The following is a 13,354-nucleotide window of genomic DNA, read 5'->3' as shown; positions in this document are numbered from 1 at the left end:
AATGAGTCTTCAACCTGCATTCTTCTTTTCCCCCCTCAGGATGAGAACACTGAAAGCCCCATCCTCCCTCTTGGTATTTTATATGGGACTCTACCCCCAAACTACTGTCATATCAATAGAGACCTCTTTTGTCACAAAACATAGGGAATTGTCCTGGACATCCCAGAGCACCTGCCCAGCCTGAGAGGCCCTCATCAGGGCTAGTAGTTGATTGTGCCTCAACTATAGCTTCCATTATGGTCCTCCTTGAATTCTAGTTCTTGCACATGTATTAAAGGTATGGATCTTACACTCCTACATCGCTCCCCACCGCCCCCGCCCCCAGCAGAATGTCCAGCACAGAACAGATAATTAACACTCACTTTTTCTTTTTGTTCAACAAACACTTACTGGGCATCTATCTACACTGCCAATTACTGAGCTGGGAGCTGAATGGCATTACTCTTAATATCCGTATGGCCCAAGAACTGACCATTCTCAAAGACTTCTAAAGGAGCAAGTTGATCCTAACCAGGAAATTGCTTCCATAAAGGAGAGTTAAATGTGACTGAATATCTGCTTGTCAATTTGCATACAGTTATGAACCTGGTCCTTTGATTAAATTTCAACCTTGGCAATCAAATCAAGCTATTTGAAATACTTGCTAGTTTTATGATTGCTTGTAAATCTGTCTTTTCTGTATCTGAACTGAGCTGTGGGGTGTTAAAGGTTAAGCCTCTGCTCTTTCCAGTTGCTCGGCTGACTGGCTTGCAGCAGAGTGAAATGACCCCATTCATCAGAAGGCACAGAGGTGTGTACTAAGACAAAAGTGACCTGCAAAGTTAAGGCAGAGATTTTTTTTTTGGTTAGTTTTTTTAAAATTTTATTTATTTATTTGACACACACAGAGAGAGAGCACAAGCAGGTAGAGTAGCTGGCACGAGGGAGAGGGAGAAGCAGGCTCCCTGCTGAGTCAGGAGCCTGACATAGGGCTCAAGCCCTGGACTCTGGGACCATGACCTGAGCCGAAGGCAGTTACTTAACCAACTGAGCCACCCAGGTGCCGTAAGGCAGGGATTTCAAGCTTTAATGAAAACCAGCAGGCATACTTGAAGAGCCTAATACATATTGTTGGTAATTATAAGGTCATGAGTTCATCTCAATTTGGCAAATGAAACCCAGTTGGCAAATCTTAGGAGTCAAATGTTAGAAATCTGTTAAGGAAGGAGGCAGCTTGCTTCCACTGCCTGAAACCTAGAGCTGATGTGTTATTTCCCCCAACATCCAAGAACATATAATCTTTTGGTTCCCAAGCATGATGTTTTATAATTTGCAAAACCGGATACTATTGTTCCAGAGTCCAGGTGGTTATTTCTAAGTCTAGCCGCATCTCATTCTCTTGGTGTCCCCATCTGGGCCACACAGTACCTTATTTGTGTACATTTTCAATTGAACTTTTATCACAAAAGCAGTTTAGAAGCTTTATATCCTAACAGCTCATAAAAGATGCAATCCACCCAAATGGAAGTTTTAAAAACCAGAATAAGACTTCCTTATTGGGAGGATGTCTCGGGTAGTAAGCAGTCGTTCCAGTTTCGAAAAACCGGCTCTGGATCCTCGGGATCTGGGCTGGGGCTGGGGTGGAGACAGAACACAGAGTATTGGGACTCAGGCAGCCGCTTACACTGAGTGCTGAAAGGAAGAGTTCCCTCCACTATACCTCAGCTCACCATGGTTCTCTTTCTTTAAGATTTTATTTATTTATTTGACAGACAGAGATCACAAGTAGGCAGAGAGGCAGGCAGAGAGAGAGGAGGAAGCAGGCTCCCCGCTGAGCTCGATCCCAGGACCCTGAGATCATGACCTGAGTGGAAGGCAGAGGCTTTAACCCCCTGAGCCACCCAGGTGCCCCAGTTTTCTCAATCTAGTAACGATCTCATGAATAGCACAGCTATATTACATCGAGTTAAAGGTCGTTTTTAAAGTTTAAAAACGTACAGCCGTTTCTGCCACCAGAAATTTTATTAAGTTTCTGATACACTGGGAGCTTCCAAAACTCCAGGAGGCAGCCCCTTTTCTTCATGTGTGACAGCCCGTGCCCTAGCATCCCGCAGATCTTTGAGGTCAGCGAGAAGGGTGAGCAGGACGGGGGTCAAACAGGGAAATCAATACCACTGGGGGAGGTGGGTCCCTCTTCCCGCAGTCCCCAAAAGGCAGCACGGAGGGGCGCCCGCGGAAAGTGTGGGTCTCGGGGACTGCCCTCCCCCTCCACGACCCCCCCTCCCCCGTGCGGGCTCTGTCCAAGCAGCGCAGCATCACGACGTACTGACGCCTCCCGGGAGCCGGGTCGCAGCGTCACCGGGAGCTCTCTGACGGCAGCAAGAGGGCAAGAGGTGGCCGGCGGGCCTGGGGCGCCTCAGGTGGGGACGCCCCGCTTACTGGACCCAGCTGGGCTCCTCCGGTCCGCCCCGGCCCCGCCCACTCGGCCGCCTCAGGTGGGGCCGCCCCGCCCGCCCGGCCCCGCCCACCCCGCGCGCCTCAGGTGGGGCGGCCCCGCCCGCGCAGCCAACCCGGCTCGCCCAGCGGCGTCAGGCCGCGTCTCCTCAGTTCCTCGCGGGCGGTGGCTGCGGCCGCGGCGGCGCTACAAGTTTTGACATTTTGGCGGCGGAGGAGCGCGCCGGCCTTTCGGAGCCGACGGCTGTGCCAGCCGCCGACCCTCGAGGGCCCTTCAGCCGCGCCCCGGCGCTCCCGCAGCCCAGAGTCGGGCGGCCACGAGGCCCGGCCGCGTCTTCCCGCGTTCGCCGGCCGGGCGGCTGCAGCCATGTCACGGGGGCCGGAGGAAGTGAACCGGCTCACGGAGAGCACCTACCGGGTGAGCGAGCCCAGCACGGCCCGGGACCTCGGCGGGTTTCGGGGCGGGAGGCCCCGGGGGTCGGGGGGCGGGGCGCGGCCGGGGGTGCGGGGTGGCCCGAGACCCGTGGAAGACGGGGGTCGGAGTTCGGGGCCGCGGGAAGCGGGGAGGCCGCGGCGCGGCTCGCGGTCGTCGCCGGAGGAGGGTCGACGCGAGGAGCGGACTTTTCGCGGGAACAGCCTCCCCGCCCGCTCCCGGCGCTCGGGCCGCCCTGCTGCCTACCCGTTTCGCGGCCCACCGTGTCGGGAGGGGGTCGGAGAAGGGGGGGGGTCTGTCCTCTCCCTGGGGGCCGCGTCCTCCGGCCGGCTGTCCTCGGAGTTCGAGACGCGCCGGCGTGGCCGCGGCGCCCGAGGAGCAGCGCCTCGTTCCTGCGGGCGGGGACGGGGCGAGCGCCGTGCGGGGCTCGGGCCGCGCCAGGGGCGCCTCTCGGGGGCGCCGCGGGCTCCCGGCGTCGGCTCCCGCCCTCCCGGACCCTGGCGCGCGCGGCGCTCGGAGCCCCTCGGCCTGGACACACCCGGCTGCGCCGCCAGGTTGCGATAAAATGGACCTAACCTACAGGAGAGCGTTGACGGTCACTCGCTCTCTTAAGGCGGTTCTCCAGCAACAGACACAGATTTAGGATTAGTGGCCAGTTTAGGAAGTTTAAGTACTCGTAAATGAATTCCAGTTGAAATAAGATAGGTGCTTAATCATCATGGGCTCTTAATAGGCGACAAAACAACTTTTGTTTTAATTCGGCTTGGGCTCATTGCACACAAGCTCTCCAGATTCATTTGTAGCCAATTTTAAGGCCAACAGTTTGGTCACCTTTATAGATTTTTTTTTTTTTAACCCTAAATGCGCAAAGTCTGAGGGAATACCTGAAATCAGAGGGGTTTATTGACTGTTGTAGGATAAGAATAAGGAAGAGCATGAAAATATATTCATAATCTATCCTTCGGGTTCAAAACAATTGATTCCCTTCATCTGGATACACGCATAGGTAACGTGAATTACACTTTTTGGCTAGATACGGTGGACACGGTTGACACAGCGTTTTTGGTCTCGGTAAGGAACTGTGTTGTCTTAATAGAGAGCAATTTTTTAGAAATCCCGGAAATGGTTGATTGTTAAAAGTTTTACATTTGTATTGAGCTTGTTAATATTTCCATAATCCTGAAGATAGTGTGGCAGGCAGTGTGAGGTGTTGACAGTGTGTAAAATAAGACACTCTCAGATTTGGGGAGTTGGAGCTACTTTGATGACTGTCAGTTAAGGAAAAACCGTATCCAAGCGAGGAATGCAGATCGTTGTCGATTTCAGGCAGTCTCAAGTTTGGAGTGGGGCAGAAAAACGTGAACACCTCAGTTGCCTCCAAGGAGAAAGGCACATGTATCTTTCCAATCTGGGATGATAGATAAGTTTGAGACAAGCAATCAGATGCTCTGAAGTAACTCTTTTTCTCCCACTTCTTCGTTTTACTTTTAGCAATGACTCAGTGAAGGGGCCGTCCTCCAGTGAATTACAGTGCCACAAGTGCCACCTCCAAAGAACTAGGGCAGGATGCAGAAGTGTAGCTTTCATAGTTTGGGTTATATGAATTTATAGACATTAGGCAGTGTAAATCCTTTTCTTTGCAAAGTTAAAGTGAATGTCAGAAACTAGTTACTGACTGACTGCTTTCCATTCCCAGGTGTCTTAAAACCCATTAAAAGCTCACAAGTGTCGATTGTGACTTTAATCACCATTTTTTCTTTAATGTTTTGGGATTGTGTTTTTTATGTTGAATGGTGGTAAAAGAATTTACAGCTCCAGACAGCAAGTTTATGTATAGTCTATGAAGCGAATACTGCTGGCTCATGCTTTGGCTATGATGGAAATGCGTATTGAAATTTCACATTCACAAGTCTGATTGAAAGCCTGAAAACCTTCACCACCTCCTCATTGAGTTCTTCCCTACCCCACCCTCTGACAACCAAAGCTGAAAATAATTTAAGCTTAATATGATAAAAAAAAAAAGACCTCACAGTGTGATGACTCTAGTTATTTTATTTAATTTGTTTATTCATTTTATTTTGAGAGAGGGAGGGAGGTGGGTAGAGAGGGAGAGAGAGAATCTTAAGCAGGCTCCACACCCAGCAAGGAGCCAGGATGAGGGGCTCCATCTCATGACCCTGAGATCATGAGCTAAGCATAAATCAAGAGTTGGATGCTTAAATGACTGAATCTAGTTTTTTTTTTTTTTTAAAGAGATTTCCTTTATGTTACCTAATAACCTATAGTGTTTTATTAATGGAAACATAACCTAACCAAATGCATTGACAATGCAGCACCTGGAACTGAGATTTAATGACCTGCTAGTATGGATTTTAGATTTTTTTTTTTAAATACTCAAATTTCTCCAACTTTGAAATAAAAGAATAAATTCTCTGGAAGAAGTGAGGGATTATAAACTAGTGTAATTCTCTGTAATGCAGTATCAAATATCTTTATTTATTTACACATTTGCTCAGTTCTCTAAAATGTGTCCTTAGACAAATGATTAGTGGAGACCCATGCTGAATCCCAGGAGGATGTGTGTTTTATGGCTTCACAAACAAATGGTATGATAATAACCCCCCAAAAGTCAAGTAATGTTACCGTTGCTAATTAGAGTTCAGCCAAAGATCCCTCCCCGTCTCTACATAGTATGCCCCTAATTTGCCCTTAGTGCTTGCTTGTGATTTTGCATGGTTTTCTGATGAGTGCATGCTTTTAGTGGTACGAGGAAGAGGTAAAGTTAAAAAAAAAAAAAAAATCCATACGTAAGAGTAACCACACCTTCCTAGAAGTTAGAACTGATAAAGTCTTAGGAAGTTGAGGAGGAATGGGTATGATGTCATCCATCCTGTACCTACCTTACTCTTGCTAAATAAGCATCAATGAAGGGGGAGAAAGTCTCTTAAAATGGAGGGGGAAAAGGGCAGGTAAGTCTTTGTTTAAATGTCAACTGCTCAAACAATTCTTTAAAATTGTTTAAAATTGCCATCCATCTCCCAATCCCACTGACTTTACCTTTCCCACATAGTGCTTAGTATCTTAAGATAATCTGTACAACAGACTCGTTTTTCTGTCATCCCTCTCCAACTAGAATTCAAGTGCCCAGAGGAGAGGACCTTGGCTTTGTTATATTCTGAATGGTTACTGACAGGTAGTAGGTGTGTGAGTTTGTTGATTATATGAGCATTTATTTATTTAGTGAATACCTGTGCTAGGCTCCCCCACGTCCCTTGACACTTTCCATAGAGCATTTGTTTCAATCTAAGTATACATCATCCCTCGAGGTGGATGTGGATTTTGTTTACTGTTGAGAAACCCACACCCAAAGGTCTAGAGGGAGTAGCATACACGTGCCATTTTCCCTGCCAGCCTCCATTCATCTCCTTTTTGTATAGTAGTTTAGTTTCTAGCAGTCAAAAAATGCACAAATCAAATGCCTTTTCGTATTTGGTGATCTAAGTTATCACCAGAATTTTCTGCCATTTTTTTCATCATCTTTGTTTTGAACAAAAATTTGTTTAATAAAAAAATGAGGTACTTTTGTTCTTTTATCGAGTCAGACCTCTTGTCATGTGTACTAGGTTTTGTTTGTTTGTTTTTATTTTCTGAGCTTGGGTTTAATTGGGGATATGGAAGTAAAAGTCCCTGCCTAGATGGCTTCCAGTGCAGATTATGGTATACAGGTCTAGCTTGTGAAGGTTTCATTCGCCTTGTGTGTTTATTGCTGTAGCTGTATACACTATTTGATATCATCATCTGTTCCCATATAATACTACTTTCTTCAGGTTTGCTGAAGATAAAATGGGGTTTGCAGCAGCCCAGACAGCTTGCTCTTGGCTCCATGATGACTATACAAAGGGACAGTAAGAATCAGGTGCCAGGTAGCAACAGAAAGAGTTGCCAGGTATCAAATATTAAACTGAACAGCCCAGTATTGTAGCCTTTTGTCTGGTAAAATGAAAATACAAAGACAAACAATGGTTGTCTTTTTCTGTCATAACATTTTTTTCCTGATTGGAAAGAGATTGTAGAACTGTGATACCATTATTGCTATGTAAGACAGAGCAGCGTCCTTTATTATGAAGCTTGGGCAGCTGGGACCACTTGGCCAGGAGACACCATTCACAAGTTTCAGGTTGCTTTTGAGTTTACATTTGTGACATTATTCCAGTATTGGGCATTAATTCTTGCCTGGCACTTCTGTTTTAACGAGCCACAGGCAGACCTGCAGGGGAAACCTAACGTGCATGGAATTTCAACAAATTGGACTTTTGTTTTTATCAGCATTCCACACAGTTATTTATTCTGCACTTCAAAAGTAAAAATTATTATAAAAGCTACACAAACATTAATTGAACTTATCTGTTGACATTTGCAAATGTATTTCTTAAACTTTTAAAGAAACATTTAATATATCTATAATATATAAATATAAATAATATATATAATAAATATAAATAATATATATATAATAAATATATCGAAAGGTGTGTTTTGGTGTATATAGCTCACAAAATCATCAAAAAACTGAACATGTGTGTATAATGAACACACATATCAAGATGTAGACTATGACCAGCCTCCCTGACATCCCTTTTGTGCCCCCCCCCTCCAGTTACCTCCAAGGTAACTACTGGCCTTCACTTCTAAGCACTGATTAGTTTGGCCCATTTCATCTCCCATCTTTCACCCAGTGTGTTTGTAAGATACACCCCTGTCAGAGTAGTTGTAACTCCTTTTTACTATTGTGTAGTAAGTAGTGCACTGTGCAATTACATCATGATTTATCTATTCTCTTGAGGGACTTCTTGATTGTTTTCAGACTACTCCAGGATACTGTGATTAGTGTGGCTATGAACCTTCTAGTCCATGTCTGGTGGGCATAGGCCCTCATTTCCCTTGGGTATAGACATGGGAGTGGAATTGCTGGTTATAAAGTATTTGAGTAAATACTTTTCTGCCTTGGCAGAAACTGCCCAGTAGTTTTCTAAAGTGGTTGTACCAGAGTTCAGTAGCTTGTTTTTGGCAACAGTTGATGTTCTCTTTCCTTTTAATTTTAGCCACCCTGGTGTATATATGCAAATAAAATTTTAAAATTCAAAACAAAACTGTTTTCCCCAGGTTTGGTTCAATGTCTGCAACCACAACAGAAGCCCAGCTCCCTAGGGGATACTTCCTATCAGAAAGTAGAGCCTAGGACCTAGGGAACATGGGTCTGAGAGAGGCCATACAGCTGTGGTACTCAGTAGAGTAAAACATAAATTTAAGTTTAATAGACTCTAAAACTGTCATAGTTGCACACATCAAAAGGTTTTATTGCATAAGAGGTTTTGAGGGCATAGATGAGCCATGCTTTAACAAACTGGAATGCTGGGGGAGGGGGTGCAGAGTTATGGTTAATTGAATTTTCTTGTTCCTTTGAGTATTAAAGTACCTTTCCTTTCCTTTTTGCGTGACTTTTCTAGAAAATGTACCTGCTTTATGTTATAGGCACAATTGACTAATTTAAAAAAATATTCAGTGATTTACAATTAAATTAAGAGGTTTCAAGACTACAACTTTGTGAAGGAAACGACAGTTTTAATTTGGGTCTTTTCCCCCACTTAGATTGTACATGCTTGAGAACAAATCCCCCAAATCCTACTTCCTAGCATTTACCACTTTCATATTTTGTTCTTTATGTGTGTGTGTGTGTTGGTTTTAATCTCAGAGGATTTTTAAAACTGTATTTTTCTGATACTAGAAAATTTCCAAAATTTCTGTGACTATTCACAGGGAAAGTAAAAGTCCCCTGAATCTCACAACCCAGAGAGAATACTGTTAATTAAACTCTTACTGTCACACTTCCCGACAGTTTTTAGTCCATCTCTGTGTCAGTCAGTGTCCTGTGTCGCATCAGCTTGCTGACTCCGCAGTACTCTGTTCTCTATCAACAATTTATTGATCCAGTCCCCTTTTACTGGACATAAGATCGTTGCCAGCACTTTGCTATTAAAGCACTGTAGCAAACATCATTGTAGGTAAAGCTTTGCACAAATCCGGGATGTTTTCCTTAGGCTCAATGCCCAGAAGGGAGTTGTGGGTCAAAGGGTAGGTACAATTTAAAGCATATTTGCTACACGTTGCAAAATGCCCTCCGGAAAACATGCCCGAAGTTATGCTTAATCTGATTTTGTGAGAATGCACCTTTCCTGGACCCCAACTAAGTAGGTCTTTTAAATCCACTTCCTTTTGTATAACCTACGTAGGTTTTTTTGTTTCGTTTTGTTTTGTTTTTTTGTAAAACACGAATAGCTATACTGTTTAGTAGCTTATGGACATTGATTGGGACAATACCTGAGATTTCATATCTTCTGCTGTTGGGTATAACTTCCCCCATAAACTTTGTACATAGAGATGTGTGCAGAATAATTACACCCCTGTGGCTCTTCAAGCCTGTGTACTTTTGTTCTTACTTTCCTCAGCCTTGATTTTAAACTCCTATTTCTGTTTTCCAGACCTTGAGTCTGTCTTTTTGGTTGATTTTTATTTTAGGGACTGTGTTCTGGTTTTAACAGCTGTCTCAAGTCCCTGTGGTTACAGGGGAGACTTGTGTAAATGAGATAAAAAGTTGCTGGTTCCTTTCTTATTCAAAAATAAACGAAAAATATTACTGGAAGGTATTCCCAATCCAGGGAGCAAAACAAATGAGTCCCCCTCAGAGATCTAACTGATGGCTCACAGACTTCTGAAGCTACCTGTGCTTTAAGGAGAGCAGCCTGGGCAGTAAAGATGGCCTCAGGTTTGTTGCTTAAACTTTTTATTTGGTGCTTTGGAGGTTGAAAAGTCCCTAAACAATAGCAATTTCTTCACTAAAGTACCAAAGTATAGCAGTGGTTAAACTATAGGGCAGGGGAGGGAGACTTTTACTTGTCACTTTTACTCTACCTTCTAGAGTATTTATACTCTCTTTGTGTGAATGGATTACCTTTATAATTTTCAGGTTTAAAAAGGCAGAAATTTACCCACTTTTAATGGGTAAAAAGCTTCAAAAACTAAGGTAAAATGTGCCATTTCTACCTGTTTTGCAAACTAACCTTTCAAAGATAAGCCTAATTTATTTATTTATTTTTTAAAAAGATTTTATTTATTTATTTGACAGAGAGGGAGATCACAAGTAGGCAAAGAAGCAGGCGGGGGTGGGGGAAGCAGGCTCCCTGCTGAGCAGAGGGTGTGATGCGGGGCTTGATCCCAGGACCCGGAGATCATGACCTGAGCCGAAGCAGAGGCTTAACCCACTGAGCCACCCAGGTGCCCCTCAAAGATAAGCCTAATTTAAAGTCTTGCTGTTTTTCTCTTAATTACTACTTATGGGAATGCATTTTTAACATTTACTAACCTGAGACTATGAATGCAACAGAAGAGGATGCAACAAAACTGAGAAACCCTAATTCCACTCCTTAAACAGTTATCACTTAAGAGTCTTGTTCCTGATGTTGCAAGAAGCTGATCCCTTTAGGTGCAGCTGTATTCTTGAAAGGTATAAAGGCATTAATAACAATGACAAGAAAAGGTACAAAAGTGGTAATAATAACCTCTCAGAAATAAGGCTAAAAGTTCAGATGATTAGAACACATTGTGTAGAATAATAATGGAGAGGTTTGGAATTGGGGGTCAGACCAGATCTCAGGTGAAGCATTTTTGTAGGTACTTAATGTCATTTTCCTCCATTTGACCTTGTCTTCAATTTTCTCATCTCTAGATAAGGACTATAGTAGTACCTACGGCTGGTTATTGTGAAGATTGAACGTTGTAATACATGAAAGCTCTTAGAACAGTGTGTTAGCAGTAGTAGCCTGTGTTTACTGGAGTGTAGCCACTAAGAAAGCATTGATTTTCATCTATTTTGTTTACTGCTTATCCCCAGTATCCAGTAGAGTGACTGACATAGAGGCAGAGTTGAGTAAATATTTGATAAAAGAATAGCATTGAAATCATTGGCATGACTTTTTCTGTCAATGAACTATACCCTTCTTGAGGGATTTTTGGTTGTTTGTTTTTGTTTTTGTTTTTAATCCCTCACTGTGCACAGTTGTAGTCAGAAAAATTTCTTGAATAGATACTGAAGATCTATGGTTATCACACAGTTGTAGCTAAAATCCTCACCTTGGTGGCCAGGGGGACTGAGCTAGCACTGGTAATAATGGCTATGATGTTTTGAGCATCTGTTATGGATGTGTCAAGCTTGCTATCCACATTCATTCTCCAGCTGTTTTTTTTTTTTGTTTTTTTTTTTAATGCACCACAGTTGTGCCAAGCACTGTGGTTACCACTGGGAACCACATTGGAGAAGGGGAAAAACAAACAAACAGAAAACCAGCCTGTGCTTTTCTAGAGTTTATAGCTTATTACAGGACAAAAATGCCAAGGTTTTAGTCTATCCAGCCTTTCCCCTCTACCTTGGCTTGCCTGTATCAATTATGTTTCCTTGCTCCTCTCCCCACCTTCTTTCCCAGAGGAGTCCTGCCTTTACCAATTCAGTTCTTTGAACTTTGTTTTGTCTCAATGTTGGAAGAAAGGAAAAAATAAATGAACGTGCAGGTTAAGTTCAAGAGGTTTTAAGGCAAGTTGTAAGAAGTCTTTCAAAAAATTGGTAAGAGAATTAGATGAGAAACAAAACAAAAAAATTAGAAGTTTTGATTCTCCTTACTGGTATCTGAGAACTACATGTAATGAAGTATTTTAAATTATTTTAGGTTTCTGAACAATATTTCTCAAATTGCAAGGGCTGCAGTGTTTCTGTTTTTGTTGTTTTTTTTGTTCTGTTTTTTAAGATTTATTTATTTAGAGAGAGCTAGAGTGGGGACAGGGGCAAAGGGAAAGAAATCCCAAGCAGGCTCCACACTGAGCCTGGAGCCTGACGCAGGCTGGATCCCACAACCCTGAGATCATGACCTGAGCAAAAATCAAGAGTTGGATGCTGGATGTTTAACTGCCTAAGCCACCCAGGTGCCCCAGGGTTGCAGTTTTTTGTTTGTTTGTTTGTTTTAATTTATTTGATAGACAGAGATCACAAGTAGGCAGAGAGGCACGCAGAGAGAGAGAGAGAGAGAGAGAGAGAGAGAGAGGAAGGGAAGTAGGCTTCCTGCCGAGCAGAGCAGAGAGCCCGATGCAGGGCTCGATCCCAAAACCCTGGGATCATGACCTGAGCCGAAGGCAGAGGCTTTAACCCACTGAGCCACCCAGGTGCCCCAGGGTTGCAGTTTTAATGCAAAACAAAATGACCCATCTCACAGGGTCTGGGTGAGGGAAGTTCAACTAGAATTACTAAAGATATGGTATAAGAATAGCATTTGGAAAGAACTGGTGAATTACAAAAAGAATGTCACTTGTATTTGAAATTAGCCATTTACTTTGATCTAGTAAAGTTCCTGTTACCTGTTAAGTACTTTAAGGGCTTTCTAAACAAATGCGACCCAGCACATGAGACATTCTTTCCTGTAAATTCATTGCTTGCTTTTTATTCCAAGACACACCTTTTAAAAACAATAAGTAGGCAGGTAAGAACACTCAACCAAATCGTCTAGTGTGCTCTATAGCCTTCAAAGTATTTATCTGTTGACAGCTGATTGGAACTCAGCAACTTAACTGCTGTTTCCTTCATAGATACCACGTATCTGTAAGAAAGTTAGATATTTCTTTTTTTTTTTTTTAAGAAGGTTTTATTTATTTATTTGACAGAGAGAGAGAGAGACAGCGAGAGAGGGAACACAAGCAGGAGGAGTGGGAGAGGGAGAAGCAGGCTTCCCGCAGAGCAAGGAGCCGATGAGCAGGGAGCCGGACGCAGGGCTCCATCCTAGGACCCTGGGATCATGACTTGAACTGAAGGCAGATGTTTAACAACAGAGCCAACCAGGTGCCCCAAAGTTATATATTTCTAAGTGGTATTCAAGTAATATTAAAGATTTTGCGTTTCTTATTCTACCATGTCAGTCTGGATTGCCTTGGTACTTTTTTTATACCTGTCTCCCTATTAGACCATGCATTTTCAAGGGCTAGAATGCTTTCCTCATTCATCTTTGTGTTCTGTATGTCCAGCATGAGACTGGGTTCATTATTTACTGTAGGTATGTAATGAAGATTGAACACATACATAGTTGTTTCAAAGGCCCAAACATGAGAAGTACTTTACAGAGTTAGAACGAAACCTAAGTACACATTATCTTCTACTTGCCACCATACCCTTCCTGCCCCCACCACCCATCGGGAAAAATACTGGAAGAGGCCCATTTGCAGATTCTGATTGAGACTTATGTAATAGTCCTCTTGGTACTGTAGCTGTTAGGGAGGATTGTGTTTCCATTCTTCCAAGTGGGAGCATGCATCTCTGGGAGCCAAGCAAAAATGGATGTGGATTTCATCACAGTTGGAATCTCAAGAAGTGATTTTTACTTCATTCTCCTAGGT

The 13,354-nt window shown here is 43.5% G+C and overlaps 1 protein-coding gene across 2 annotated transcripts in view; it reads left to right on the top strand.

The window, feature by feature from the left end:
* Window positions 1-2,570: 2,570 nt before the first annotated feature.
* BAIAP2L1 (BAR/IMD domain containing adaptor protein 2 like 1) overlaps window positions 2,571-13,354 on the top strand; it is a 92,828-nt gene continuing 82,044 nt past the window's right edge. For both annotated transcript variants that reach the window (XR_006382339.1, XM_044233793.1), the window contains exon 1: window positions 2,571-2,851. Coding sequence is in view for 1 of the 2 variants with exons in the window: in XM_044233793.1 (XP_044089728.1) it covers window positions 2,801-2,851 (51 nt within the window). In the remaining variant the exon portion in view is untranslated. The remainder of the gene's footprint in view (window positions 2,852-13,354) is intronic.

This window comes from Neovison vison, chromosome 14, assembly GCF_020171115.1.
Source record: "Neovison vison isolate M4711 chromosome 14, ASM_NN_V1, whole genome shotgun sequence".
NCBI classification, from domain to species: domain Eukaryota; kingdom Metazoa; phylum Chordata; class Mammalia; order Carnivora; family Mustelidae; genus Neogale; species Neogale vison.
The sequence above is the reverse complement of the archived record's forward strand: the minus strand, read 5'-3'. Positions and strand labels throughout refer to the sequence as shown.